At 49.4% G+C, this 23,015-nt stretch overlaps 10 protein-coding genes across 10 annotated transcripts; 6 read left to right on the top strand and 4 right to left on the bottom strand.

Annotated features, from left to right (window-relative positions):
- Positions 1-156: 156 nt before the first annotated feature.
- On the top strand, positions 157-2,118 carry F4812DRAFT_459248 (DWNN-domain-containing protein; the record flags this gene model as incomplete). The annotated part of the gene is made up of 3 exons (XM_047937509.1): positions 157-328; positions 380-662; positions 714-2,118. The coding sequence occupies 3 exons, from the start codon at positions 157-159 to the stop codon at positions 2,116-2,118; spliced, it is 1,860 nt and encodes a 619-aa protein (XP_047790281.1).
- A 1,184-nt stretch (positions 2,119-3,302) lies between these two features.
- Positions 3,303-5,150, bottom strand: F4812DRAFT_428294 (uncharacterized protein). The gene has a single exon (XM_047934178.1). It carries the CDS (start codon positions 4,811-4,813, stop codon positions 3,962-3,964), a length of 852 nt encoding a protein of 283 aa, XP_047790282.1. The 5' UTR covers positions 4,814-5,150; the 3' UTR covers positions 3,303-3,961.
- A 1,879-nt stretch (positions 5,151-7,029) lies between these two features.
- Positions 7,030-8,174, top strand: F4812DRAFT_384493 (uncharacterized protein). The gene is made up of 2 exons (XM_047932066.1): positions 7,030-7,249; positions 7,303-8,174. The coding sequence occupies exon 2, from the start codon at positions 7,336-7,338 to the stop codon at positions 7,990-7,992; it is 657 nt and encodes a 218-aa protein (XP_047790283.1). The 5' UTR covers positions 7,030-7,249; positions 7,303-7,335; the 3' UTR covers positions 7,993-8,174.
- A 32-nt stretch (positions 8,175-8,206) lies between these two features.
- Positions 8,207-9,155, bottom strand: F4812DRAFT_459251 (uncharacterized protein; the record flags this gene model as incomplete). The annotated part of the gene is made up of 5 exons (XM_047937510.1): positions 8,207-8,400; positions 8,450-8,540; positions 8,596-8,858; positions 8,929-9,012; positions 9,068-9,155. The coding sequence occupies 5 exons, from the start codon at positions 9,153-9,155 to the stop codon at positions 8,207-8,209; spliced, it is 720 nt and encodes a 239-aa protein (XP_047790284.1).
- Positions 9,156-11,038: 1,883 nt separating this feature from the next.
- Positions 11,039-12,627, top strand: F4812DRAFT_459252 (uncharacterized protein; the record flags this gene model as incomplete). Its single annotated transcript, XM_047937511.1, has 7 exons — positions 11,039-11,200; positions 11,282-11,318; positions 11,424-11,470; positions 11,543-11,633; positions 11,696-11,792; positions 11,871-12,137; positions 12,300-12,627. The coding sequence occupies 7 exons, from the start codon at positions 11,039-11,041 to the stop codon at positions 12,625-12,627; spliced, it is 1,029 nt and encodes a 342-aa protein (XP_047790285.1).
- A 545-nt stretch (positions 12,628-13,172) lies between these two features.
- On the top strand, positions 13,173-15,512 carry F4812DRAFT_384166 (uncharacterized protein). Its single transcript, XM_047932065.1, has one exon. It carries the CDS (start codon positions 13,767-13,769, stop codon positions 15,264-15,266), a length of 1,500 nt encoding a protein of 499 aa, XP_047790286.1. The 5' UTR covers positions 13,173-13,766; the 3' UTR covers positions 15,267-15,512.
- Positions 15,478-16,856, bottom strand: F4812DRAFT_384108 (cell division control 14, SIN component). The gene is made up of 2 exons (XM_047932064.1): positions 16,308-16,856; positions 15,478-16,205 (listed from the first exon to the last, which is right to left on the bottom strand). Exons 1-2 carry the CDS (start codon positions 16,719-16,721, stop codon positions 15,690-15,692), a joined length of 930 nt encoding a protein of 309 aa, XP_047790287.1. The 5' UTR covers positions 16,722-16,856; the 3' UTR covers positions 15,478-15,689.
- A 672-nt stretch (positions 16,857-17,528) lies between these two features.
- Positions 17,529-19,658, top strand: F4812DRAFT_428325 (isoprenoid synthase domain-containing protein). The gene has a single exon (XM_047934179.1). It carries the CDS (start codon positions 18,060-18,062, stop codon positions 19,233-19,235), a length of 1,176 nt encoding a protein of 391 aa, XP_047790288.1. The 5' UTR covers positions 17,529-18,059; the 3' UTR covers positions 19,236-19,658.
- Positions 19,659-20,208: 550 nt separating this feature from the next.
- Positions 20,209-20,740, top strand: F4812DRAFT_471281 (uncharacterized protein). Its single transcript, XM_047939076.1, has one exon. It carries the CDS (start codon positions 20,276-20,278, stop codon positions 20,684-20,686), a length of 411 nt encoding a protein of 136 aa, XP_047790289.1. The 5' UTR covers positions 20,209-20,275; the 3' UTR covers positions 20,687-20,740.
- A 149-nt stretch (positions 20,741-20,889) lies between these two features.
- F4812DRAFT_428327 (Pex24p-domain-containing protein) lies at positions 20,890-22,917 on the bottom strand. Its single transcript, XM_047934180.1, has one exon. It carries the CDS (start codon positions 22,612-22,614, stop codon positions 21,139-21,141), a length of 1,476 nt encoding a protein of 491 aa, XP_047790290.1. The 5' UTR covers positions 22,615-22,917; the 3' UTR covers positions 20,890-21,138.
- Positions 22,918-23,015: the final 98 nt, after the last annotated feature.

A 23,015-nucleotide genomic window follows, 5' to 3' on the forward strand; every position in this document is an offset into this window, starting at 1 on the left:
CACTCTCTAAGTCTGTGCGATCAACTTACACCAGAATTGCATCATATATCATTCAACTTCATAGGATTCCCCCGTTTTCTAACCTCTTCGCAATCTCTTGCGATCCTCTTCACCTCTACCCGTCTTGTGACACGCCTAGGCGTATTATCTTTCATCATGGCTTCCTCTGTGTTTTTCAAGTTCAAGTCCCAAAAGGAACCATCGCGTGTCGATTTTGACGGCACTGGTATCTCAGTCTTCGAACTCAAACGTGACATAATCGTAAAGAGTGGTTTAGGTGATGGAACAGACTTCGATCTAGCTATCTATTCAGAAGACGGGAGTGAAGGTATGTTGTTATGCTAGATAACCTTGCGCGATAGTGCTAATTGACTTGTAGAATATGACGATGACACAACTATCATACCTCGATCTACTACAGTTATCGCTCGCCGACTTCCACCCCAGAAGCCGGGTGCCGGCCGAGCAGCCCGTTACGTCTCCGGAAAAATGCCAGCAAGCGCAAAGAATTCGTCACGACGCGAGAACGCCACCAAGGCCACCAAACCTGCCTCCACCGGACTTACTCAAATGAACGCGGCTATGACCGAAGAAGAGAAGATGATGGCAATGTTTCAGGCACAATCAGACCAATGGAACGTCCAGCAGGAAGAGATGTCTCAGTAAGTTTATCTGTAAAACATAGTCTTTGTATATGTCCTAACAAGTGACAGCCAAACTGCGGTGTATAAGCCAGGTTCAAAGAAACCTGCCAATGTCCCCGATCACGAACCCCCGAATGGCTACATCTGCTATCGATGTGGACAGAAGGGGCACTGGATTCAAGTCTGTCCTACTAACGATAACCCCGAATTCGACAACCGTCCTCGAGTTAAGCGAACAACAGGAATCCCTCGTTCGTTCCTCAAAACTGTAGACAAGTCAACACTGCAACAAACTGGTACGGACGGCGAGGAAGTTAAGCCACCGGCTGGTGTTATGGTCAATGCAGATGGTGAATTCGTAATCGCAGAGCCTGACAAGGCATCATGGGAACAGTACCAGGCAAAGACGAAGTCATCGGCAGCTGCTCAGAAGGCAGCATCTGCTGAGGATAAGGATCTTGAAGAGAAGGGCCTGTTGTGCACCATCGACAAAAGGATGTTCATAGACCCAATGAAGACACCATGTTGTGAGAAGACGTATTGCAATGACTGCATTACCAATGCCCTCATTGAGAGCGACTTCGTTTGTCCAGGTTGCCAGACGGAAGGGGTATTAATTGATGACCTCAAACAAGATGATGAGACGTCTGATAAGATTCAAGCCTATCTTAAAGAAAAGGAATCTTCTAGAACTAAAGAGCGATCGAACAGCCCAGCTGCGGTAAATTCTCCATCTCAAACATCGGAGAAAAAGGAGACAGCTCAGCTAGACTCGCCAAAGAGCCAACCATCAGTTACAGAGAAAGCTACTTCGGAGAAGACTAAGTCACCCACACCCTCGGCCACGGCTTCTAAGTCTCCCTCCGCCGAGATACAAAAGAAATCGAAGTCACCTACCCCTATTCAGTCACCTGGTTCTAGTGATCTCTCCAAACCTCAGGAGGCAGCCTCTAAAAAACGACCAGCAGAGGATATACTAGAGAATCCCAAGATCCCCAAAGCACCAAAGGCTATGCAACAGGCTCAAGCAGCCAAGGATGTGCAGAACGTGATGCCACAGGGCATGAACAACATGGCAGGCATGATGCCCAACATGATGCAATTCCCGATGAACCCTATGAGTGGCTTTGGTCAGCCCAACATGAACAACATGAACATGGCCATGATGATGGGAATCAATCCCATGATGAACCCAATGATGGGTATGAACGGAATGATGAACCCGGCGGCTTTCCAAGGCATGAGCGGCAACGGCATGTTCGGAGGAAACTTCAGAGGAATGAATGGTGGTATGGGTAATATGAATGGAATGGGAATGAATGGTGGCTACAACAGTCAGAACCAGCAACCCTACAGACCCAACTTCACGACGCCAAATAACGACAACGACGCATATTTCCGCAAACCTGTCAATCCGGGACGGCACCAGAACAAGCAACGCAGAGTTCGTCCTAGTGACTATAGGGAACTTTGAAACCGATATCTCTCATACCGAGGATATTATATCTCGTCCTTTTTCACACGACGCATATGACCTTTTTTATACAACCACATCGGCAATTTTCTCTTCTACGACTGTACATTATACAACTACACCTCATTGCATCTCGATTGATAGGGTCAGTCACGCAGGCGTTGGTTCAATAGGGAGTCCACGGTTGGACAGACAAGAAAGGGAGGACTAGCCATCAGGGAATTCGGCGTTTGGTGTTTTTCAGCATCACCATCGGCATGATGTTTGTTTATTATCGGAGCTGCCACGGCAGCAGGGACGAGAGCTAGGAAGGCGGCGGACGGTGGACGGGTATTAGTGCTGTCTATTGTTTTGGTTTTGGTTCCAGCAGGGCCGGGTTTGCATGAGCCCGGAGCGATACGATCATGATACTGTCTCATTTGGGAGTGCTGTGGTTCGGTGCGGTGCGGTGCGATACAGTGCGATCACGGGCTTGTTCTTCTTCGGGATAGAAGAGAAAAAGGGGGGGAAGGAAAAGGGAAGGAAAGGATACAAAAGTTACAGTAGAGAAGACTTCAAGATGGCAGGATTCGGAAGCTAGACGGTACGAATCGAAGATGATCTCGCTGAATGTTGATTACTCCTCGCCCGATGTGTGTGTGAATTGTACGCAAAAGCTTAGTTTAAGACTACAGACAATACAGTCAATGGTTTGGTGCCTACCTCTAACGTAGCCTTACTTAAAAGTGATCTCTCTCCCACAGTGAATTCTCACTGTGAATACTATTGTTTGATTTCTCTACCTTCAAGTTTTATTAGGTTAGGAACTTGCCGTTTATCCCCCATCCTACCATCCCCTCTTACGCGAGATGATGACTACCTCGTAGGTACTCGATGAATCTTCAACGCAGGCAGGTACCTAACCTACTATGTGTAGTGCAAGTGACACACATACTGCTGACCTTCTAAAGCCACCAGAAGAAACATGGCCGTCTGTAGCGGGATTTGTCAAGGCACTGGGCATAATATTCTATCCTATGCTACGGAGTCGTTGATGCTGTGAAGAGCAAGCCAACAGCCCAAAGATAATACATAGGTAGATTTACAGCAGGTCATAACCATCATGCTAAGCTCATTCACTATCCATCCGGGCACTTAGTACTGCCTGTCACATTCACAAGTTCACGATCCATTAGAAGGAGTAGTTTTCAGTTCGATGAATAGATTCAAAAGTCCTCTATCCACCCAGCGGTGGCAGCTATACCTAATTGACAAGATTCTGCCTTCCCAATCCATCCGTAGTCTCTCTCTCTCTTTTTTTTCTTTGTTAAGAGGTAGACGAATGATTATTTACATTGTAATGTAATGGTGGCTTGCTCGGACCTTCATAAGGTAGGCCGGATCCGAGACCACTTCTATTTATCCTTCTTGACATCCCCAAAAGCCGTCGCCGTTCAGCTCCTCGGCGGACGGTCTCGCTGTGTTTCGCTAGAGCAGGCTTAGTCTCGAGCGGGGGAGGGACTAAGTGCTTCTGGTAATGTTGTCGGAAACATACGGAACGATCGCACGATGCGGATCTCCCGTCTTTCGACGGTGTCTTTCAATCGTGGGGGCCGTAGCATCGACCCTGATGGGTGGGGCGCATCGGGTGCGGACAGGGCTCGATCAATAAGAACCAGCTTATGATCACGTCTGCCGCAAAATAAACCCGTGCTGATGCAATGGAACAACTAGACGGGCAGAGCGAATAGAAAAAATTGCTGCTCTATGCCCGTTAATGAGCGAACGGCCTCGATATCTCGTATCTTCGGCCTTCTGGCGTATTATATGCTGCTTCGTGGGACCCCCCAAGGGGTGCAAGTCTTTACGCGCGGACCACAATGCCGTTTCGGCGGGAGTTGCGGGGGACGTAGTTCTCTTCGTCACCGCTGGAGCAAGAGGAGTCGTCGTCGCTGAAGCCACATCGGCTGCCACCGCAGTCGATCTTGACGCGGTCGCCCTTGCGAGTAATACCGTATCGCTCGCAAGTGCAGTTGCTGCAGTCCGAGGCAGGTGTGCTGTAGCCGGAAAGCGAGGAGCTTGGCGACGAGCTGTCGGAGCGGTAGGATAGGCTGGAGCCGGACGAGGAGACGGGGGAGGTGGAGAAGTCTGTGATGATGTCCTCCTCGTCGAAACCAGCGCTGCCGAAGCGTGCTGTAAGTTCCTCGATGGTCTCATCGTCGCAGTAGTCAGCATCCAGGATGTGACGGGTTGCGTGGGGAGACCTGGGCTTGGGGGCAACGATCTGCGAGACGGAGAGAGGTCGGCCCTTAGGAACATCGGAGTGCTTGGAAGATCGGTGCTTGTCCTTGGACGACGATGTGCTCTTTGACGAGCTCTTGCTGGAGCTGTGAGACTTGGATGAAGACTTGCTGGACTTGTCCTTGGGAACATCAAGGATGTTCAGTTCTCGGCCGGTAGTGGGCTCGACGGTTGACGGCTCACTGGGGTTGTGCGAGACATGGTATCCATCAATGATGTAGTAGTACCAGTATCGCTGGCCAGCCTCGAGGTTGCCCTGGAATCGGAAAGTGCCCTTCCACGAACCTGATTTGCTGGAGGTCTTGTCCTTGGAAAGGGGGATCTGGCCAACGTAGTTGTCCCAAGAACCGAGCAGGTGGACGGACTTAACGCCGGAAGAAACGCGAAGAGAGAATGAAAGTTGGAAGGTCGCCATTTTGATTAATATGTTATTGCAAAAATTGTCGTTTCTTAAAAAAATTTAAGGGGCGTTTTCGAGCAAGTAAAAACTAGTTTTTCGTTTTATTAGGGGGTATAGCGGTAGTGAATAGGCGTATAGTTGACCGGCAACTAGTAATATGGTGTATAGATTTTTGTTTTTTAGGTAAGTATTAAGGGATAAGAGACCAGCTCTTGTGTATTAAGAAGAGGAAAAAAGAAAAGGGATTAGAAAAAACAAAGAACTAGCTTTTGGTGTTTGAGTGCTTGCTGAAGAAGAAAGAGAGGAAAGAAAAAAAAAAGACAGAGGGCAGGCTGCCGTATTATATGAATGGCGGCCGTATAGAGAAGCCAGGGTGCGGCCTAATATCCAGACCAACGGATTTGGATTGTTTCCCAGCCTGCCTGCCTGCGGTGCGGACAAGATGCCACCACGGTCACGGCAGCTGGGTGTGCGGGGCCGCCCATCAAGGATAAGAGGGATGGGATCGTGGCCTCTGTTTGGCTGGTAACACACATCTAATTCGATATAATGTCATTTGAGTGCTCATCTTCCGGCCTAAGCCATTCCAGTCTTTCGGTGCAACGAAGATAATGTGTGCCGGACTGGATGCTGGCGGTTAAGCGCAGAGTGGAGGGACTTGATAGAAGAGTACGTGGGTACAAGGATGTTAACCTTGAACAATAAATAGAAACTGGACGGGAAACAGGGCCAAGCTAATCGGGAAAAGGCGACTGAGCGTCTAAACCCCTGCAATGATTGGACGACGGCCACATGCCGGCAGCCAATACCAGTTATCGCCAGTCACATATCACACATCGAGGTGCTGCAGCAGGCGAATCAGAGAGGAAGAAGGCTCTTCTCCATCGAGATGTTCTTCCTTGTTTGTTCAAATTGTTCAAAGAAGCCAGTAAGCCAACGTCGGTCTCAACAAACTAGCATGGTTAGCTCCATGTGGACGAATGCGTGGATTTTCCTGCACTCTCATCTGCAGGCCATCATGAAGGTCTCATTAGCGAGGTGATGCAATTCCACCTACTCAGCTCAGGTTAGCTTCGCAAAGAGACAGCATCCAGTAAAAGAGAACGATTGTTGATGTGCAAATCTGACAAGGCAATATTCGACTTGATGATATAATAGGTGGTGTAATATAATGAAAGGTATATCGCAATTGGATAGAAACCACGATTAGGATTATGTGTTTACCCAGGTCTTAACTAATGATTCCGTCACCTCTGTCACCTTCATCACCTTCATCACCTCCGAACGGGATGACGAACGCGCATGAAGGATCGTGTAGGTAGGGGTACCTCGAGGTAAGTACACTTTTCTGCCTTCTGCCTTCTGCCATACCCTGCCCGGTCGGGAAGGATTCAACAATCTAGAACTTGGACGATTCCTAGGTATGTACCTAGGTAGTTTACCAAGCGGATGTCAGATGGATCGGCTAACTATTGCTACCTAGGTACCTAACGCTGCTGCTTAACCGGGCGACGGCGACGGAGTCCATGTTAATCCAGGGTTGATCTTTCATGCAGGTCAGATCACTGCTAGCTCCGGCGGATAGGCGGGATAAATAGTGAATGAATCCACCTTTGCGGCCGTGAAAGTCCGAAGTAACGGTCCATCTCGGACTTGTTTATCGACTTTGTTTTATCAAGTATCGCTATTACTAGGTATCTTGGTTGGGGTGATTCCAATGCTGCATGCTGCCTGTAGCCCTATTGCAGAAGAGTAGAAAGAGGGGAAATTTGAGAATGGAGGATTTGGGTCTAGTGAAAAGTGGTCAAAGTTCCCAGAGTGCAGGAAAGAAAAAGTGGGATCTCCCTAGCACGGGAAAATCCCGGATAGCGCTTAATGCCATAGTGCATGCATTAGCGTCATGCATAACTCAAGGATAACTCAAGGTATGCAATAACTTATCTGGGTCGTCTCTAACCTCTGAATGGTCCGGAGAGCCTGTCTTAATCACATGACCCCCCTTGGCACAGCGCGTCGATGCAGAGCAACAGCTTCGTGCATGCAGTTTGGCGATCACGCATAAAAAAAACATGAAAGTTGGTTTTTTTTTGCGATGCAGGAACCTGGAAGAATTATTGATTCCGCTTTGGGGATCCACTTAGGTATAGAATCCACACCTACACACACACACATACACTTACAAATCGGCTCTTTACCAAGATCGTACCCATCTGCCTCCCACCCTTCTTCTTTTCCGAAGCAAGGATGGCTACCTCTGATGGTATTTTATCCCTCTCTTAGGAAGTTTGCCAGGTCTGCCAAACCGGGTAACAAGCCTTGCACGGGTCCCATTACTACAGTGTCTAGCGCGGTTCTGGCGCTTATTAGTCCCTTGTAAATCCTTCCGAATGCTATGAGAAGACCATCTCGACTTGTACATAGTAGTAAAGTGTCCCCGTGGATAAGGAATATGTACGTAGGGTATCAACAAGCGCGTATCGACATAATAGGCTAACAAGTCGAAGCGCATTTACCGAACGCCCCGGTAGTACGCCATCATGGCCGCAACGGAATATTCCGTAGAGGAAGACCTCGTCAGCTCGGTCACGGAGTACGTCAGGTCGTATATGTCGAATTACGACGGCTCTCATGATTTCAACCACATCAAACGCGTTGTAGGACTTGCCAAATACATCCATCATCACTCACCCGACACCAACTCGCGAGATCCGCAGGTTATCGTCTTAAGCGCCCTTCTACACGATGTAGGAGACAAGAAATATCTACAGCCGGGTGAAGATGCTTCAACCCTGGTATGTGAGCTCCTTCGATCTTTAGGTGCAGCGGAGCAACTTGCGAAGCGGGTTCAAGTAGTCTGCCTAGGTGTCAGCTATTCGAGCGAGACCAAGGATCCGGCTCGAGTTCAGGATCTCATCAAGACTCACCCCGAACTAGCTGTAGTTCAGGATGCTGACAGGCTTGATGCTATTGGAGCAATCGGTATTGGAAGAGTCTTTACCTTCACTGGTGCTCGGACCAAGGCCTCCATGGATAATGCCATCCAGCATTTCCACGACAAGCTGCTGAAACTTGAGAGCATGATGAAGACAGACGTCGGGCGAGAGCTTGCTAGAGCAAAAACCGAAAAGATGCAAGAATTCCTCAAGTGGTGGGACGAAGAAGATGCCTTTTCTAGCAGCTTACCAACCCCTTAATATTTGCTCCATTTCCCGCTATTGCTATTACCTATATATTGTTTGCACATAGCCTTCTAGGATTACAATTTGAAACCCTATCTATACCAGAGAGACTTTCGTCAAACCTAGGTAGCTGTTATGCGTTTTTCTGCAGAGAAGAAACTGGCGCCTTCATGAAAAGCAATCATGAAAGGCGCGTCTGGTCTCATTTCCAACCACTAGCTCCCCTCGCTTACGAGTACGTAAGACAAAATGGGCTGGCTTGTAAGTCCATTACTTCACTGATGTTCACCATTCCTCCTACCTCACCAAGGTTCATAGCAAAGTCCAAGGTGACGTTCCTATAAGGTTTATCACGAAAATAGTTGTACGGATACGCCCACTGTGTATCAGGGCCCCCTATTTCCGACTTCCTTTTTTCCCAGTCTGTCCCGTGGGTTAGTAATTTGGAAGTTTGATTAACAATATCGCATACCGTTTCGTTGCCAGACATCCCACAGATGATCTATAGCGCAGTGGTGAACCCAAAAAATAGGGTCGACGGTCGAGGACCAAGTATTCGCCATCTGAGTAATACACGATAAGCTGCACGAAGAAATTTGTTAATTATGGGTTTCTTACGTCGCCAAGCATACCCCCGATGCCCAGGTGTCCACCACCGTGGACTGACACTGCTAGGACGCCAAGGGCAAGACCTTCGATCCGGTGATCGAGTTCGAAAAAGCTGCTTGAGTTCAGAACGAAATTGACCGTATCTGCATTTAATGAGCGTAACATCAGCCAGGGGCTGATATCTCGTCGAATACAATGAGGGGTGTATTCGGTATGCCTTCCAGGTCCCATCGACGCGTTAATTCCAGCAAATGGCCCATCCGTCAGACAGCCTTGAATTAGTCTCTGTTAAATAAACTTCTTACAAGGGAAGCGTTTATCGGCATATACGAAAAAACTCACCGCCTCCTGATCTCCCGGGTATATCTATGTCGGTTACCCATTCGTCGGGGAAGCCGCTAATGTCTGCGATGTAATCGCCGTTTCCTTATAGTCTCTTAGTCTACTTTTCCCAGAGGATGTCGGAATTTTCATGTTTTACCTCCAAATCCGTATTCGGAGTCGAATATTGGCGAGCCCAAGAGAGATTCCACGTTAGCGACGTCTTGTGTCCAGTCTATCGCACTCATTCGTCAGCCGTCTTCTTCCTTTGCGGTGGAGATTGACATCACAGACTCCAATATCTTCACAAGTTAATCAGTCCATGTTCGATATTTCTGATGAGGAACTACCCACGGTACGGAGCCCTCATATGAGCATTCGCTCCTAAGAGCTTGTTCGAAGAGCCATAAGAGGGATCGATGCCATCTACTTGTATTAACGACACATAGGAGCCGTCATGGGCGGACTTGTCTCACGGTAAGAAATATCCCTTGAAGTCCATCAATATGGTTCTTTAGGTATAATAATCTAGACGACAACTCACAACCCAATGGATATAGTCTGCTTGGCTAATATGCAATGCAACGAAGTCATCGTATCGAGACCGAACCCCGGAGAATGTGCCTGACGTTTCCCCTGGTTTAGATTGAAGGCATTTCACAGCTGAGATGAAGCCCAGTCGCTCGTCTTGAGTTAACGTTCTCCTTTTTGAATTATGACCCCCATTAGCTAGTGATCTACTCGCTAATTCGTTCACGCCACGATTGGAAAAGGTAATTAGTGGCTGGACAGACCATTCATTCCTAACATAAGATGTCTCGCATGGGTCTTCAGATCGCCTCAATCGTATTTGACCCAAGACAATATTTATGATAATACAAAAAACAGAAAGGGAAGAAGAAGTAAAGGTCCGCATGATGTCGCGATCTGCAGATACATAATTTAGGCATAATGAGCACCCGGTATCTTGGGAATTGGAAGCAAGCCACTCTATATAAACCACCACACCGGGTTAAAATACGTGAGTCACCTCGTAGACACGCGTTGCTCTACATTAACTTTTTAGAGATCTGCTTTTCCTAAATTATATGCCAAATAACGTAAGGGATGTCCGAGCGAACAATTTTAAACGTTGGTTGGAATGGCTATCTAGAGCTAACGGCGAATAAGCAAAAGCAAGATGATAAGGCCTAACATCTCCCGAATTTCCTCGTGTGGGGCGACCCAATGCTGAAAATGAGTGCCTGAGGGGGGAGGAGTAGGCAGGTGCCTCTTCCAACCAGTGGATTTTGATCCAATATCTACTCGAAGTCCATAAGAATGACAATATGCCTTACGTCTATGGTTGAGGTAACGAGCCCGACAGACTGTTTCCTTCAGCGACTAGTGGTAGCAGTCTCCATATTAGTTCTTATCAGAACCGGACCTACACCAATGTTTCGGCCCAGAGACTGATAAGTAAAGAGTTTATGATACGAAGCGTTGACGTTAAATCTTACCTGGCATACACTTCAGAACTCAAAAAGGCCAGAGTTTCGGGTCGTAAAACCCCGTGATGACTTAAAAGTTGAAAGTTAAAAGTCCCTTAGTGATAGAGGGGACTAGCTTTGACTAACAACACATTGTTCATTGAAGAAGCAAGAATCTCTCCCTTCCGGGTGCTAGGACCCTCGATCCGCCTCCACGAGGACACCACACCGATCCGAGACCCAAGACGGCGGATCAGCCGTTCTTAGACAGACAAGGTGTATGATAAAGAGGGACTAGCGGCAAGGGATCCAAAGAAAAGAAGAAAAGAAAAGAAAAGAACAGTAGCTGGCACGGGGGAGCGTTGTAATTGCAAAAGCAAGCAATTATTACCCAGGTAGTTACCAACACTTTTAGAGTATTCCACCTAGGACAACCAACCAAATATGGAAGCAGGCCGTTAACCTAGGCACCTAAGGCATAGCGCAAGCCTCGTCGGCTGGTCAGATGAGATGAGGATCACGTTCATTCCCAAGCGTACATATAACCGCGCTGCTTCCCAGGGCTTCGACTCGAAGCCGCGCCTCTCCATGTATAATATAGTGGATTTGGGGGATAGACGCTCGCTTACACCACCACTACCACCACCACCCTCAAACTTGATATGGGAACCACCAGCAACCTAGATGAGCGCAGCCGGAGGGAAATCAGTATCAATGGGTGGCTGATTGCGCTCTCGGCCATAGTCTACGGCCTGAGAATTTTCGTTCGCATACGCATCACGAAATCGCCCGGTCTCGACGACGTACTCGCGGGCGTCGCTTGCGTAAGCTTTAACCTACCTTCCCTATTGTCCTAACTCGTACCTTCTAGGAAGCGAATACATGTACTGATGAAGAGTGGCTAGTTTCTGCTTATGATGCAATCTGGGATGGATATCCAGAGTAGGGCCCCTTTCTTTATATACATATATATAAGACGGAGAGGAGAGGTGCTAGACTACCATGCTAACTAACGCTGCTGCTAAGCTGTGTTGCTTGGAAACATAGTTCAAACAGGCACCGCACCGGAAGCTATCCAAGTAAGATTCTTCAGGGTACGTTTCTTCGCTTAGACCGTTAGACGCTGTCGTGGCATCGCGTTGGTTAACGCTGATGGGTCTTTCTAGTTGTTGACGATCGAGACTCTCGTTTACTTTTGGACTATCGCTACTGTGAGGGTCGCTATTCTTGCTTTCCTGCCTCGGATTGTTAGAGACAGTACGTATTCTCGATTACGACTTCTGGATACTGTTGCTCGGGACTAAGACCATGGCGTTTAGGATTCGTTAGTAATGTATCATGGGCTGTTGCTGCGGTAATCCTCGCGCAAACGATCGCTTGCTTCATATATAGACTTCTCGAGTGTCAGCCAATTGCGTACGTTGCCTAACCTACATATTTCAAACCCCCCTGTGACTTGCCTAAGCCAAAGGCTAACATGTATGCTGACGCTAGGGATATCTTCAAGTCTCCGGCGCTTCCAGGGCTTCACTGTGCCGGTGAGGTTAAGAATAATACGATGATGATAGGACACGGTATAGTTGGCGTCATTATCGACGGGGTTCTCCTAATACTACCCATCTGGATGATATGCAAGAAGATGATATGGTCCAAGAAGATGCTTCAGATTGTACTGGTCCTCAGCGTCGGGGTATGTGCGGTGGTCATAGGTTCCATCCGTCTGTCCGTAGTAGCGAGACTAGACTTTGATTCTGGAGATTTGTGAGTTTTCCTCCTCCTCCTCCTCCCCTTCCTCTTCTTCTTCTTCTTCTTCTTCTTCTTCTTCTTCTTCTTCTTCTTCTTTCAAGCAGCACTCTCCCTATCCTCCACACATCTTCGTCCTTCAAAGCTCATAACTAATACTTCTCCCCATCGGGCGTACAGGATTGCCAACATGCACTCCCTAGGAATTTGGACCACTCTTGAAGGCCATATCGGCCTATGGTGCGGATGCTTCCCCGCGCTGCAGCCACTCCTGCGCTTCGCGCCTTGCGTGTCCAACAGGTTCAACGCTGTCAGCTCGATAAACAGCGCCGGCCAAAATAAGACCGGAACTGCGACCGGGCCTGGTGCGACGAGGAGAGGGTGCCGAGGAAGCAGGAGGAGTTGTACGACGGCGGCGGCGGGCAGCGAGAGCCAGTGCGCAATTGTATTACCGGACATAGATAAACCTGAGACAGGAACACGAGATGCAGATGCATCTATTGTATAACAGACTTCAAGTACCTAAGGTTTTTGGTGCGTTGGAACCCTGCGATATAGGAGCTCAGTGGGCATTACCGGTCGTGGGATTTTATTCCTCTACCCTTCCGCATGGATGATCTCTCTGTATTAATACATTGAAAGGTACCTGGTTCCTTACATACAAGCGTTGGAAGCTTTATTGTACTTTCGTCGCACTTGAATAGGGGATATGAGACTAGATAGGTAGACTAGGAGTTGGATCGATACTTGCTGTTATTTCCGTAGCTTTCTCCTTTCAAGACCTTTCTAAAGTTGTACTCTTACTTTCTAATATATAATATATAATATAAGCTGAATCATACCCGGCTTCCTATATTGCAGCTATAATGGATATTTTATTGATTACATGAGAAGCCGTACCTTGCATTAGATCATATCTAGACGACTTTTATCGATCACGATAACCAGTCACCGCAAAGCTATCTCAAATACCCAAGTAGCATCAGCTACGGAACCCGTCGTTTTCGTCGTCCGCCAAGCCGATATTCTTTGTGGCGCTACGGTCATCGACCAGCTGCTGGCTAACCCGATTGTGGTAGCATTGTAACCGTATTCCTGCAGGCTTGTCGTCTCACTGCGGGTTGGCCACCTCTTATAGGTATATGACGGACCTATTTGTCAACCGAAGCTGTTGGTGCAACTATTAGACCCCCAAAATCTCACTATGCGCCCGGCCCAATGGGCTTCATTCTGCGCAGATAAATAGATTTCTGCGGAACCTGTGTGGACAGGTCGCCGATAGGTACTTGGCTTAGGTACCTTAGGTAGGTAGGAGGTAGCTTTTCGATTTTCGTATTCGATGGTCCAGCTCGGGTTTGATCAAATGCTGTGATCGATGCTGACTTCTTTCTTCTTTTTTTCTTTTCGCCCGCCATTTTATGCCGTACGAATTTGTCGTGAAAGATTTCAAACAAAAATTCTTCCTCAATCATCTCGATTAACCACGGCTTCTAGACGGCGGTTTTCTTTTCTTCACCGTATATGCCTGTGTAACATAACAGTCTAATTGATATACCATATGCCCTTTAACATTGCAGGTATAGTGGCACGGTTATAGATTAGATTTACAAGACTGGCTGTCAGAGCGACAGCCATCCATCCTACACAATGGCACCTTATTTACATCCTCCTACCCCCGCCGCAGCCATGCTGCTCATCGCAGCCCTCGCTACCACTGTTAGTGCGGCGGTCTATGATAACCTAGCTGCACTAGACAATGCGGCGCTATTCCCCCAATCGACCAGCATGTACGACCCCGGCTTTGGCCCGCGCCGCATCATATACGGCACGCCCGCCATCCCCGCACGGCCCCTGCCCCTGTCCCCGGGCAAGGCCAGACGTCAGGACCAGGCAGCGCCGTGCGCGGCGGGCAGCCACGGCTGCTTGGATCTCGGACCGCTAGGCGCCGAGTTCTGCTGCCTGAACGACCAGTACTGCTACCTGGACACGAGCTGGGCGCCGAAGTGCTGCCACCTGGGGGTCGACTGCGCGAACTCGCCGTGTGGCGAGGACGTCAGGTACTGCAACGGCACGACCACCGTCACCAGGACCATCGCCACGTCCCCCGCCACGACGCTCTTCGACGAGACCAGCGTCACCGCCGCCTGCTGCGCGCGCCCGTGTACCGACAGCACGTTCTTCCTGTGCCAGTCGCCTTTCGGCGGACAGTGCTGCCCGTTCGGCGCCCGCTGCGGCTCCAACAGCGCGTGCTTGTATCCGCCCACGTCGACGAAACCGTCGATTACCCCCGCCTCAACGGGGTGCATCAACTGCCCCACGGGCGGCGGGTGCTGCGACGTCGGCAGCACCTGCACGTCGAGCGTGGTGTCCGCGACGTCGACGGCGCAGCTCTGCGCGGCGAACCTAACCGTCGTCAGCAGCGAGGGGCTGTCGGAGGGAGCCCGGGTGGGGATAGGCGTCGGGGTCGCGGTCGGAGCGTCGCTTATCATCGGCGGGATAACGTGGTTCTGGATCCACCGCCGGCGCGCGGCCAACTCGCGCGGCGAAGGAGGAAGAGGAAGAGGAGGAGGAGGAGGAGGAGGAGGAGGAGGCATGCTGGTCGGGTCCGGGGCCGAAGAGCCGGATCGCGCGGGCCCGTTCCTGCCCCCCGGCGGCGGCGTCGGCACCATGTCGGATATCACGAGCCCGTCGAGCAGAACGGGCATGAGGCCGCGCCTCCACGATGACGGGCTCGCTCACAGCTATTACGGACCCGACGCCGTGCCGGGCCCCTATACGGATCGCGGGGATATGAGCACGCCTAGTAGGGCCTACGGCATCGAGTCGAGGTCGAGTCCGGGGTTCTCTGACCAAGCCGCGATAGCCGCTAACCGGTACCCGGACGGGCCCCAGAATATCGTGCGGCCTGTGGAGATGGGCATGCAGGAGGAAAGGAGAATAGAGCTTGGTGACAGCGGATCCCCCGTCCGAGAAAACGTGGCCGGTGCGAATGGCGCCGCAGCGGCGGCTAAAGAGGAGAAACAGGAGGCGTACGAGTTATACGGGGGCCCCGTGACCTCGCCGGAACCGATGACCATTGAAGAAGCAGAGCAACACAGAGGCGGGAGACCCCCTGATCACACAGTAGAGAAGAGTGGGCACGAATGAGCATGTGAGAAAAAAAAAAGTGATGGACTTCTGGTATACTACTACCCTGATCCTAACTGTAACTAACGAATGCATATGCAATTTAATTTTGAATGAACACGACTGGATATACCCTTCAGTCTACTGACAAAAACGCCTCTCCTCGCCTTTGCTTGCTTTGCCTTTGCTCCCCCCCTTAACGCCGAGCGTAAACACTATGCGACGGCAGCAGACAATTACTATCATCTACTCCTTAAAAACGTACCTAATTCATTCCACTAGGTATCGCAGCCAAATTTGTCCCGATAAAAAAAAAATCGGGATCAAGCACGTTTCAGCCGAGCATAACCACACTCCTTAACTCCCCGAAAATGGACCATTTCGCAACAGAATAACGACTATTTAAATGTGTCTCGTCTCGTCTCAGCCTCGAGCCCGCCCCGACTAGACCACAACACCCCCAAACGGCGTATTCAGCCGCAAGTCCTCGACCAGCTCCTGGACGCTGTTCAGATGGCGACCGAGCAGGGCCTGCTTCTCCTCCTGGGACCGCGTGTCCCCAACGCCGGCAGACGACGACCTCGGGCGCGCGGCGCCGTCCGCGGCCCCTTTCCCGACGCCGGCGAAAGCGAAAGCCTTGGCGAGCTTGCTGGGGCTGCGCGCCTGGAGCAAGGGGGGGAGGACAGCGGCGGGGTCGTGGGCGGCGGCGGCAGCGGCGCGGGCGCTGGGGATGGAGGGGACCTCGGGCATGAGGTAGAAGTAGAGGAACTCGACGAGCTTGAGCTTGACGTCGCGGCTCGTGCACCGGTTGCGGAACAGCGAGGTGATGGTCAGCAGGCCGTCGAGGGCCTCGAAGGTGCGCGTGTTGCGCGGCGCATCGATGAGCGCGGTGACGAGGGTCACGATGGTCGCGGATTGGATTGCCGGGCAGAAGTCAGGTTCGAGGAGGTCGAGGAGGAGCTGTGGAGGGGGAGAGGAAGAAGAGTGTATAAGTTAGTTTTATACGGACAATTAGAAGTAGGGGAAAGGTGCCTAAGGTAGACAAGACAAGACAAGACGTACGTTCATATGCATCTCGCGCGAGAATAGAGCCTTGCTCGGAGGGTGTAAGAGCATGACACCTTGAACCAAATCCAAAGCGCTTAAGATGAGAAGGTCATTAGAACCGTCACCGCCTCTAGCTAGGAGGCGGTCGAGGGTGTTAACTAGGCGCATAGCGACGTTCCATTCGAATCCTTCCTGCAGCTTGAAGAACTCGTAAAAAGCCGGGTCGTCGGTGATCTCCTGGAGGGTTTTGGGGGGCAGCGTTTCCTGGTCATCATGCTGCGAAACGACGGAGCCGCGGCGTTCTTTACCCTGGGACCGCGATAAGCAGATATTGGCCAGTAAACCCTCGACCTGACGTAGACCCTTGCGAATTTTGGAGCTGTCGTAGGAAGAGAGATTATCGAACGCGAGGGAGAGTAGATTCTCCATAATTCTTTTTTTTTTTTTTTTTCTTTTAATGACGACTTGCACTTTCGAGTGGCTGCGGTGGCTTTTCAGTACGATAATATGACGAGGCTAACGTGGATTGGGAGGGGGGTATGATGTAGTGTATGCAATGCGACAAGATGCGATTCTAATAACAAGGATTCGGAGAAGCTCTGTGCCAAAGATAGAAAAAATAAGAAATACGCCAAGAATTGCTTGTTTGCGACGGCGGTAGGTTGTTAATACAAGAGGAAGAAGAGAACGATTGAGGGCATCACCAATGGGATGATTTCCCAACCTCGAAGAAATCAACAATAAAAAAAAAGAAAGAAAAAAAAAGAAGAAGACGAAAAGTAGGTAAGTAATAATATGCAAGACCGGTGTCTCGTTTTTTTGGATCAAGTGGTTCTTGATGCGATAAGTGGTAGCTACAAGAGTTGACAACTGTTTAAGTGGGGAGCTTCCGTTAACACAGCAACGGCGGTTAGCTACATACCTAGGTACCTAAGGTAGCTACATTCCAGCTGTCTGGTCATCTAACGAGCATACATGCCCAGATGTGTGCCTTCTCCAGCCTATTGGATGCATTGGTGCTTTCCTATCTATCCACTATATGTCTAAGACAGGACCTATAATGTTTAATGAGTACCTAAATAAGGTACAAAGTCGATACAAACTAGAAGCTGGGGGTTGTAAGTGATGCGGGGTAATTATTACTGACAGATTGGAGATATGCAATCATGCTTCCAAGTACCTTAATTGTACCGATCTTTTTCATCCCACTAGCTGTCACTTTCAACTTCCCCATTCAAGTATGTCTTGCACCTTAGGTGTGCCTTTAGGTACCGGTGAGCTTTAACCGCCATGCCTCCAACAAGCTTAACCTGACTTTCTTTTCCCATCCCTTTATTGATATCAATTGCAAAACTCACCCTTCAGGGCCTCATTATTACTAGTTAGGAAAATTGGCCTAAGTAGATAAAATACCAGACGACGAGAATTTATACATATTTATAAGTATTTATACACATCTCGGGTGTAACCAGCATTCACATGAAAACCCCAAAAGCAAAACATACCAAAAGAGCTAGTTAATTGGTTTACTATTCAATTTTGCGCCGCATTCCACACGGCTCGCCCCCCACTTATTCCCCGTTGACCCCGTCCAGACCGTTCAGGCTGTCCACTTACAGTCTGCGCCGGCGCAGAGCTAGGCAACTATAAATCAAAAGTTGCCTTTTACTACCTTTTACAACAAATCGCCTCCCCCGTTAAGAAACGTTAAAAAAACTCGAAACTTTGTCTTCTAAATAAGAAAGAGGATCCTCTTAATTTGAAACTATGGTTCCTAACGCCAACAGTAACAGTCCCATATCAAACAGCTCTGGGCTACTGCAGTCGCCCAATGCTATCCCTCCTAGGACTTCCTCAACAGGTTATATCACTCCTGTTTCGCCTGTCAAGTCCGTTCTACGTCCCGTTCCTGAATCCGACTGGTTAGGTCAGAATAGCAGCCGTCATCAAAGAGGGTTTTCCAATTTTGCCGTTCCTATGACAGGTATGCATACTACAGGTCCACAAGACCCTGCGCGCTATGAGACAGAAGACTTGAATTATACTTCGAGGAAAACTTGGACAGATCAAAAGGAAAGGGTGCTTATGGGTCCCTTTGACTACTTGTTTGCCCATCCCGGGAAGGACTTCCGTACACTGATGGTCAATTCCTTCAATGCCTTACTGGAGGTACCTCAAGAAAGTCTCGATGTTATTACAAAAGTGGTTGGTATGCTACATACCGCATCCTTACTTGTCGATGACGTTGAAGACAGTTCGCTACTTCGAAGAGGTCTTCCCGTTGCTCACAGCATCTTCGGTACGGCCCAAACCATAAACTCGGCCAACTACGTCTACTTCTGCGCATTGCAAGAACTACAGAAACTGAAGAATCCGAAGGCGATTAGTGTGTACACGGAAGAATTGCTAAACCTCCACCGCGGTCAAGGGTTGGATCTCTTCTGGCGCGACACCCTTACCTGTCCCACGGAGGAAGAATATCTCGAAATGGTCGGCAACAAGACTGGCGGGCTCTTCCGTTTGGCTATCAAACTTATGCAGGCCGAATCTAGCGCCCCCATTGATTGCGTCCCCTTAGTCAATATACTCGGCATCATCTTCCAGATCCAAGACGACTACAAGAACTTATCTAGCCCGGAGTACGGCCAGAATAAGGGGCTCTGCGAAGATCTAACGGAGGGGAAATTCTCGTTTCTGATCATCCACAGCATACGCTCGAACCCGTCCAACCTCCAGCTTCTAAACATCCTTAAGCAAAGGACGACAGACGACGAGGTGAAGCGGTATGCTGTAAAATACATGGAAAGTACGGGGACTTTCGAGTATACGCAAAAGGTAATAGGCGTTCTGGTCGAAAGGGCGAGGAAGATGGTAGATGAGCTTGACGCTGGTAATGGAAAAAGCGTAGGGATCCACAAAATCTTAGATAGGCTAGTGATCTAAAGACACTACGTCCTGAGGAGAAGACGAGACGGCGAATATCTATTGAAGGAATAGTAGCGAAGCTGTATAAAGGGGGTTTATGGTGCGTTCTCTCCTATTAGGGTGGAGAGATTTGCGGGGGCGAGCTCGGCGCGATTTAGGATACCCTCATCTCCTATTTATTCAAGATAGGGGAGATATGGAAATGTGTTGACATTATTGTATCTCTATTCTTTAGCGATTATTAGTCCTTAGAATAGCGAAGGTTTGGACGAATTCCCAACAAAAACTTTTAAGATATGAAGGCTATGGTATGATATGTATAATAGTGCGAACAAGTGGTTTTATAGTCGAATATAGGTTAGGTTAGGTACTCATATATCCCTTCATATAGAACAGGTTTACCTAACAGAGCCAAGTAGTAACACAGATTTGGAGTTAACATTTCTAGGTTTCCCTCTCAGCCTAACGTAAGACTATATCACGATGTAAGAGATCGAATTCGACCAAGTTGTTACCCTATATCTCCAGGTTGTATAAAATTCTACCACTCTAACATGCCCCTTTTCAATGGAATAGCCAGAACAGCAACATACATATGTCACTGCACCACAATTTAAAAACACTACGTATAGAAAATTGTTTCGCCCCTATTATATACTCCTCCTATGTAAGATCTCGACGATACATTAGATGAATGCGCAATCGAACAACGTGCATCAAACTATGTGCCTTAGCAACTAAGTCGTATGCTAAGGCTATTATACAATGGCTTTATCCACAATAACACGACCATGCCCCTATCGATTGTTGCTAGATGATATTAACAACAAGCTGCGTCTAAGTCGTACTTAACAGCATGCGGCCCCCCCCCCCCCCCCCCCCCCCCCCCCCGGTTCATCCTGACGCAAAGAGAAAAGAGAAAACCCCCATTGTCCTCTCGATGCCGGAGACGACAAAACAAAGAAAACAAAGAAAAGAAGCACTAAGAGAACTTCACCCACCCAAAGTAGGTACCTAAATTAGCCCAAGCGAATCTTACCTAAGGTAGCAGCACAACCATGTCGGCAACCGGATCCCGACTCATCGACCTCCCCGTCGAGATCTTCCAGCTGATCCAGGAGCACCTGGTCTCGCCGCGGGACTACTTCCACCTGGCGATAACCTGCCGGGGGGCATGGGCGCGGGACACGGACGTGCTGTCCTCGTGCATCCTGCGGGACGCGCGGATCCTGCGCGCGCAGGTTCGGGGGGGCGGCGGGGGGCCCTGGGCCGTCGAGCTCGCGGATGACGCCTCCGTCGCCCGCTGGCTCGTCGACCGCGGCGTTCGCGTCAGGCCTAGGCACATGTTCGTGCTGCACAATAGGAGGCTGGTTCGCTGGGGGTCGCCCGAGTGGCACTATTTTATGTACGCTTCGAACCGGTCCGGCGGCGTTAATCTAAGCTCCGAGGACGACTATGATTACTACTAATACGGCGAATAGGAAGACGATAGTAGTAGTGAGTGATACGGACCGCTTAGTAAGTTTTCAAAGCGTAAGTCAGCAGTAGCGGTAGTAGTAGTCTTCCTCCTTAGGCCCATGATTCTGGATCTAAGTGATCGTGACTTTGCCGGAACTTGAGAGTTCGTTGAGGGAGATGATACGCTCCTCGTTAGATTTGTATACGACGTAATCCGTAACTTAGGTACCTACCTAACCTAACCTAGTAATTATGTTTGTTTTCATCTTATTTGATTAACCGATCAACTCTTATTTGAGATAAATGGTATCTTTTACAATATAGAATATTTATCGCTACTCCTTGGGGCTCCTAGGGGGCTACGGCCTCTTTAAATATACTAGGAGCTTGACTGAGAAAATAAAGCAATTGTTCACCTAACACTTATTGAATGTTTCGAACGCTTCGAAGTAAAATGAAAAAGTCACGTATGCGTTCCAGCGAGAATTTTCCTCTTTACCAATCGTACCCATCTTCTTCGCCTCCATTCGCCTCTCCTGCCGTCGCTATCCTCTCCTTCTTCCCAGCTAGGCTTTTGTGGAATCTTTGCCTTCTCTTTTCCCTTGAGTGGTGTGGGATGCTCGATCACCCCGACTTTTTCCGCAGCTTGCTCGTCGTATATGTCGTAAACCCATCTCTCGCCCTCAGTTTCGACTTCGACGCCCGTGATGATGCGCTCCTCGACCCACTCGCGGCTCCAGAGGTCCAACGCCCACTTCTTCTCGCTCCACTCCCATCCCTTAGGAGGCAATACATCTTCGAAGAACCGTGTACCAACTGGCCTATCCCCGGCGATGCGCTGTGGTGACAGCGGGTCGTATGGTGACGCACTGAACAGCCACGGCTCCCATTCCCCTGCACTTGAGAGGCGTTGCAGCTCAAAGATCTCTACTTCCCTAACCTCCGGTGCGCTGTCAAGTATGACATCTTGTTCGATCCACTGCTCTATCAAACCTCTAGCTTTCTCCTCCTGCGGATGTATGTGCTTCTCGTGTGCCGTCCGGAGTTGTCTCTGAATAGCAGGATGGCCGCTACATGTTATCACCCAGCCGATTGATAAGAAAATGAACCGCCACGGTAGTATATTCGACGCGATGCTCATGAAGATGCAGACGACGGACACGGACACAAACAAAGCGCTGCTCATAGCTTCGTCGCTGAAGTTCGTCCGTGGTACTACTAGGGCTATGATGTTGTCATGGAGCTGGCTGAAGTCCTCCATACTATTTTGCAAGTCCCTCATATTGCGGAAGAAATCCCTGCTCAGCTCCTTGGCAGGCTTCACTGTGCGAGCGGGGGCTAGAGGGGGCCCATGGGGCGAGTACCCTATCGCCTGTTCACTTGACAAGCTGAATTCGGCTGCCGGGTGGCGAGCTATAAAGCTTGGTATCAGGACGCCAATGAGGAGAGCTGTTAGGGGTAAAATTGGTAGGAGATAGGGGTCCAAGCAGACAAAGGTGAATACGGCGAGAAACGAGATGGTGTGGGTAGGTTTCCTCCAAGACAGTAAACGGAGCACGCGGGCTTGAAAGACGAAGACGACTCCAATACGGGCGTTGAAGCGACGGAAGTTGTTGGACATGGTCGTCAGGTTAAAATTGGGACGGGCCGCGCCCGGAGTGCTGGGTTCCTGAGCAGCATCATCCTGGGGGATTTGGGCGTCGTCCAGCGGCACCACTTGAGATAGCAACTTCTCGACTAGCTGGTCTTGGATCTTGGTTTTCTCCTTGAAAGCCGAAAAGCGGCCGCGGAGACCCTTACGCCGGGATGGAGTCTCGCCATCCGAATGATCTCCCGAAATCGAAGGTGTAAGTGGTCTAGGTGGTGAGGAACCTTCAAGAATGATGGATGGGACCGGCTCGTCACGGTTGGCGAAGACATCCGAACCATCTTCATCCATCTTCACCTTAGAGGATCGATACTACTGCAATATTTGTTGATACGACTTGCCGGTTTGTGTTATGGCCAGGCTTCACGATGACGTAAAGCAAAGATCTAGAGATTCGAAAATGGCTTCAAAAATGCATGAACCTTAGCCGGTAAGGCTACGAGAATTTATACAATACTCTAGCATTATCTATCGTAGAGATAGGTATGTTAATACTACGACGTTTAGCTTGATGAAAGGTACTGCATTATAAAGATGAACAAGCTGAAATTACGGGGATATTATGTAGCGAGTGAGATGGGAATTACAATAAGTTGAGACTTGATCACATGCCAAAAGCTGACCTAACAGCCTGGACCAGCCCAGTACCTAGCCTTACCTAAGAAATACGTAACCAGTACCGTGGGTTTTTT

Source organism: Daldinia caldariorum (assembly GCF_022478825.1).
Source record: "Daldinia caldariorum strain CBS 122874 unplaced genomic scaffold F4812scaffold_8, whole genome shotgun sequence".
Lineage (NCBI taxonomy): Eukaryota > Fungi > Ascomycota > Sordariomycetes > Xylariales > Hypoxylaceae > Daldinia > Daldinia caldariorum.

Bases quoted from the DNA above. Each gene is read 5' to 3' on its own strand.
- F4812DRAFT_428294 (XM_047934178.1), bottom strand. From the start codon at position 4,813: ATGGCGACCTTCCAACTTTCATTCTCTCTTCGCGTTTCTTCCGGCGTT.
- F4812DRAFT_384493 (XM_047932066.1), top strand. From the start codon at position 7,336: ATGGCCGCAACGGAATATTCCGTAGAGGAAGACCTCGTCAGCTCGGTC.
- F4812DRAFT_384166 (XM_047932065.1), top strand. From the start codon at position 13,767: ATGGCACCTTATTTACATCCTCCTACCCCCGCCGCAGCCATGCTGCTC.
- F4812DRAFT_384108 (XM_047932064.1), bottom strand. From the start codon at position 16,721: ATGGAGAATCTACTCTCCCTCGCGTTCGATAATCTCTCTTCCTACGAC. The intron at 16,206-16,307 runs GTACGTCTTGTC...CCCCCTCCACAG, and splicing joins CGCGCGAGATGCATATGAAC to CTCCTCCTCGACCTCCTCGA.
- F4812DRAFT_428325 (XM_047934179.1), top strand. From the start codon at position 18,060: ATGGTTCCTAACGCCAACAGTAACAGTCCCATATCAAACAGCTCTGGG.
- F4812DRAFT_471281 (XM_047939076.1), top strand. From the start codon at position 20,276: ATGTCGGCAACCGGATCCCGACTCATCGACCTCCCCGTCGAGATCTTC.
- F4812DRAFT_428327 (XM_047934180.1), bottom strand. From the start codon at position 22,614: ATGGATGAAGATGGTTCGGATGTCTTCGCCAACCGTGACGAGCCGGTC.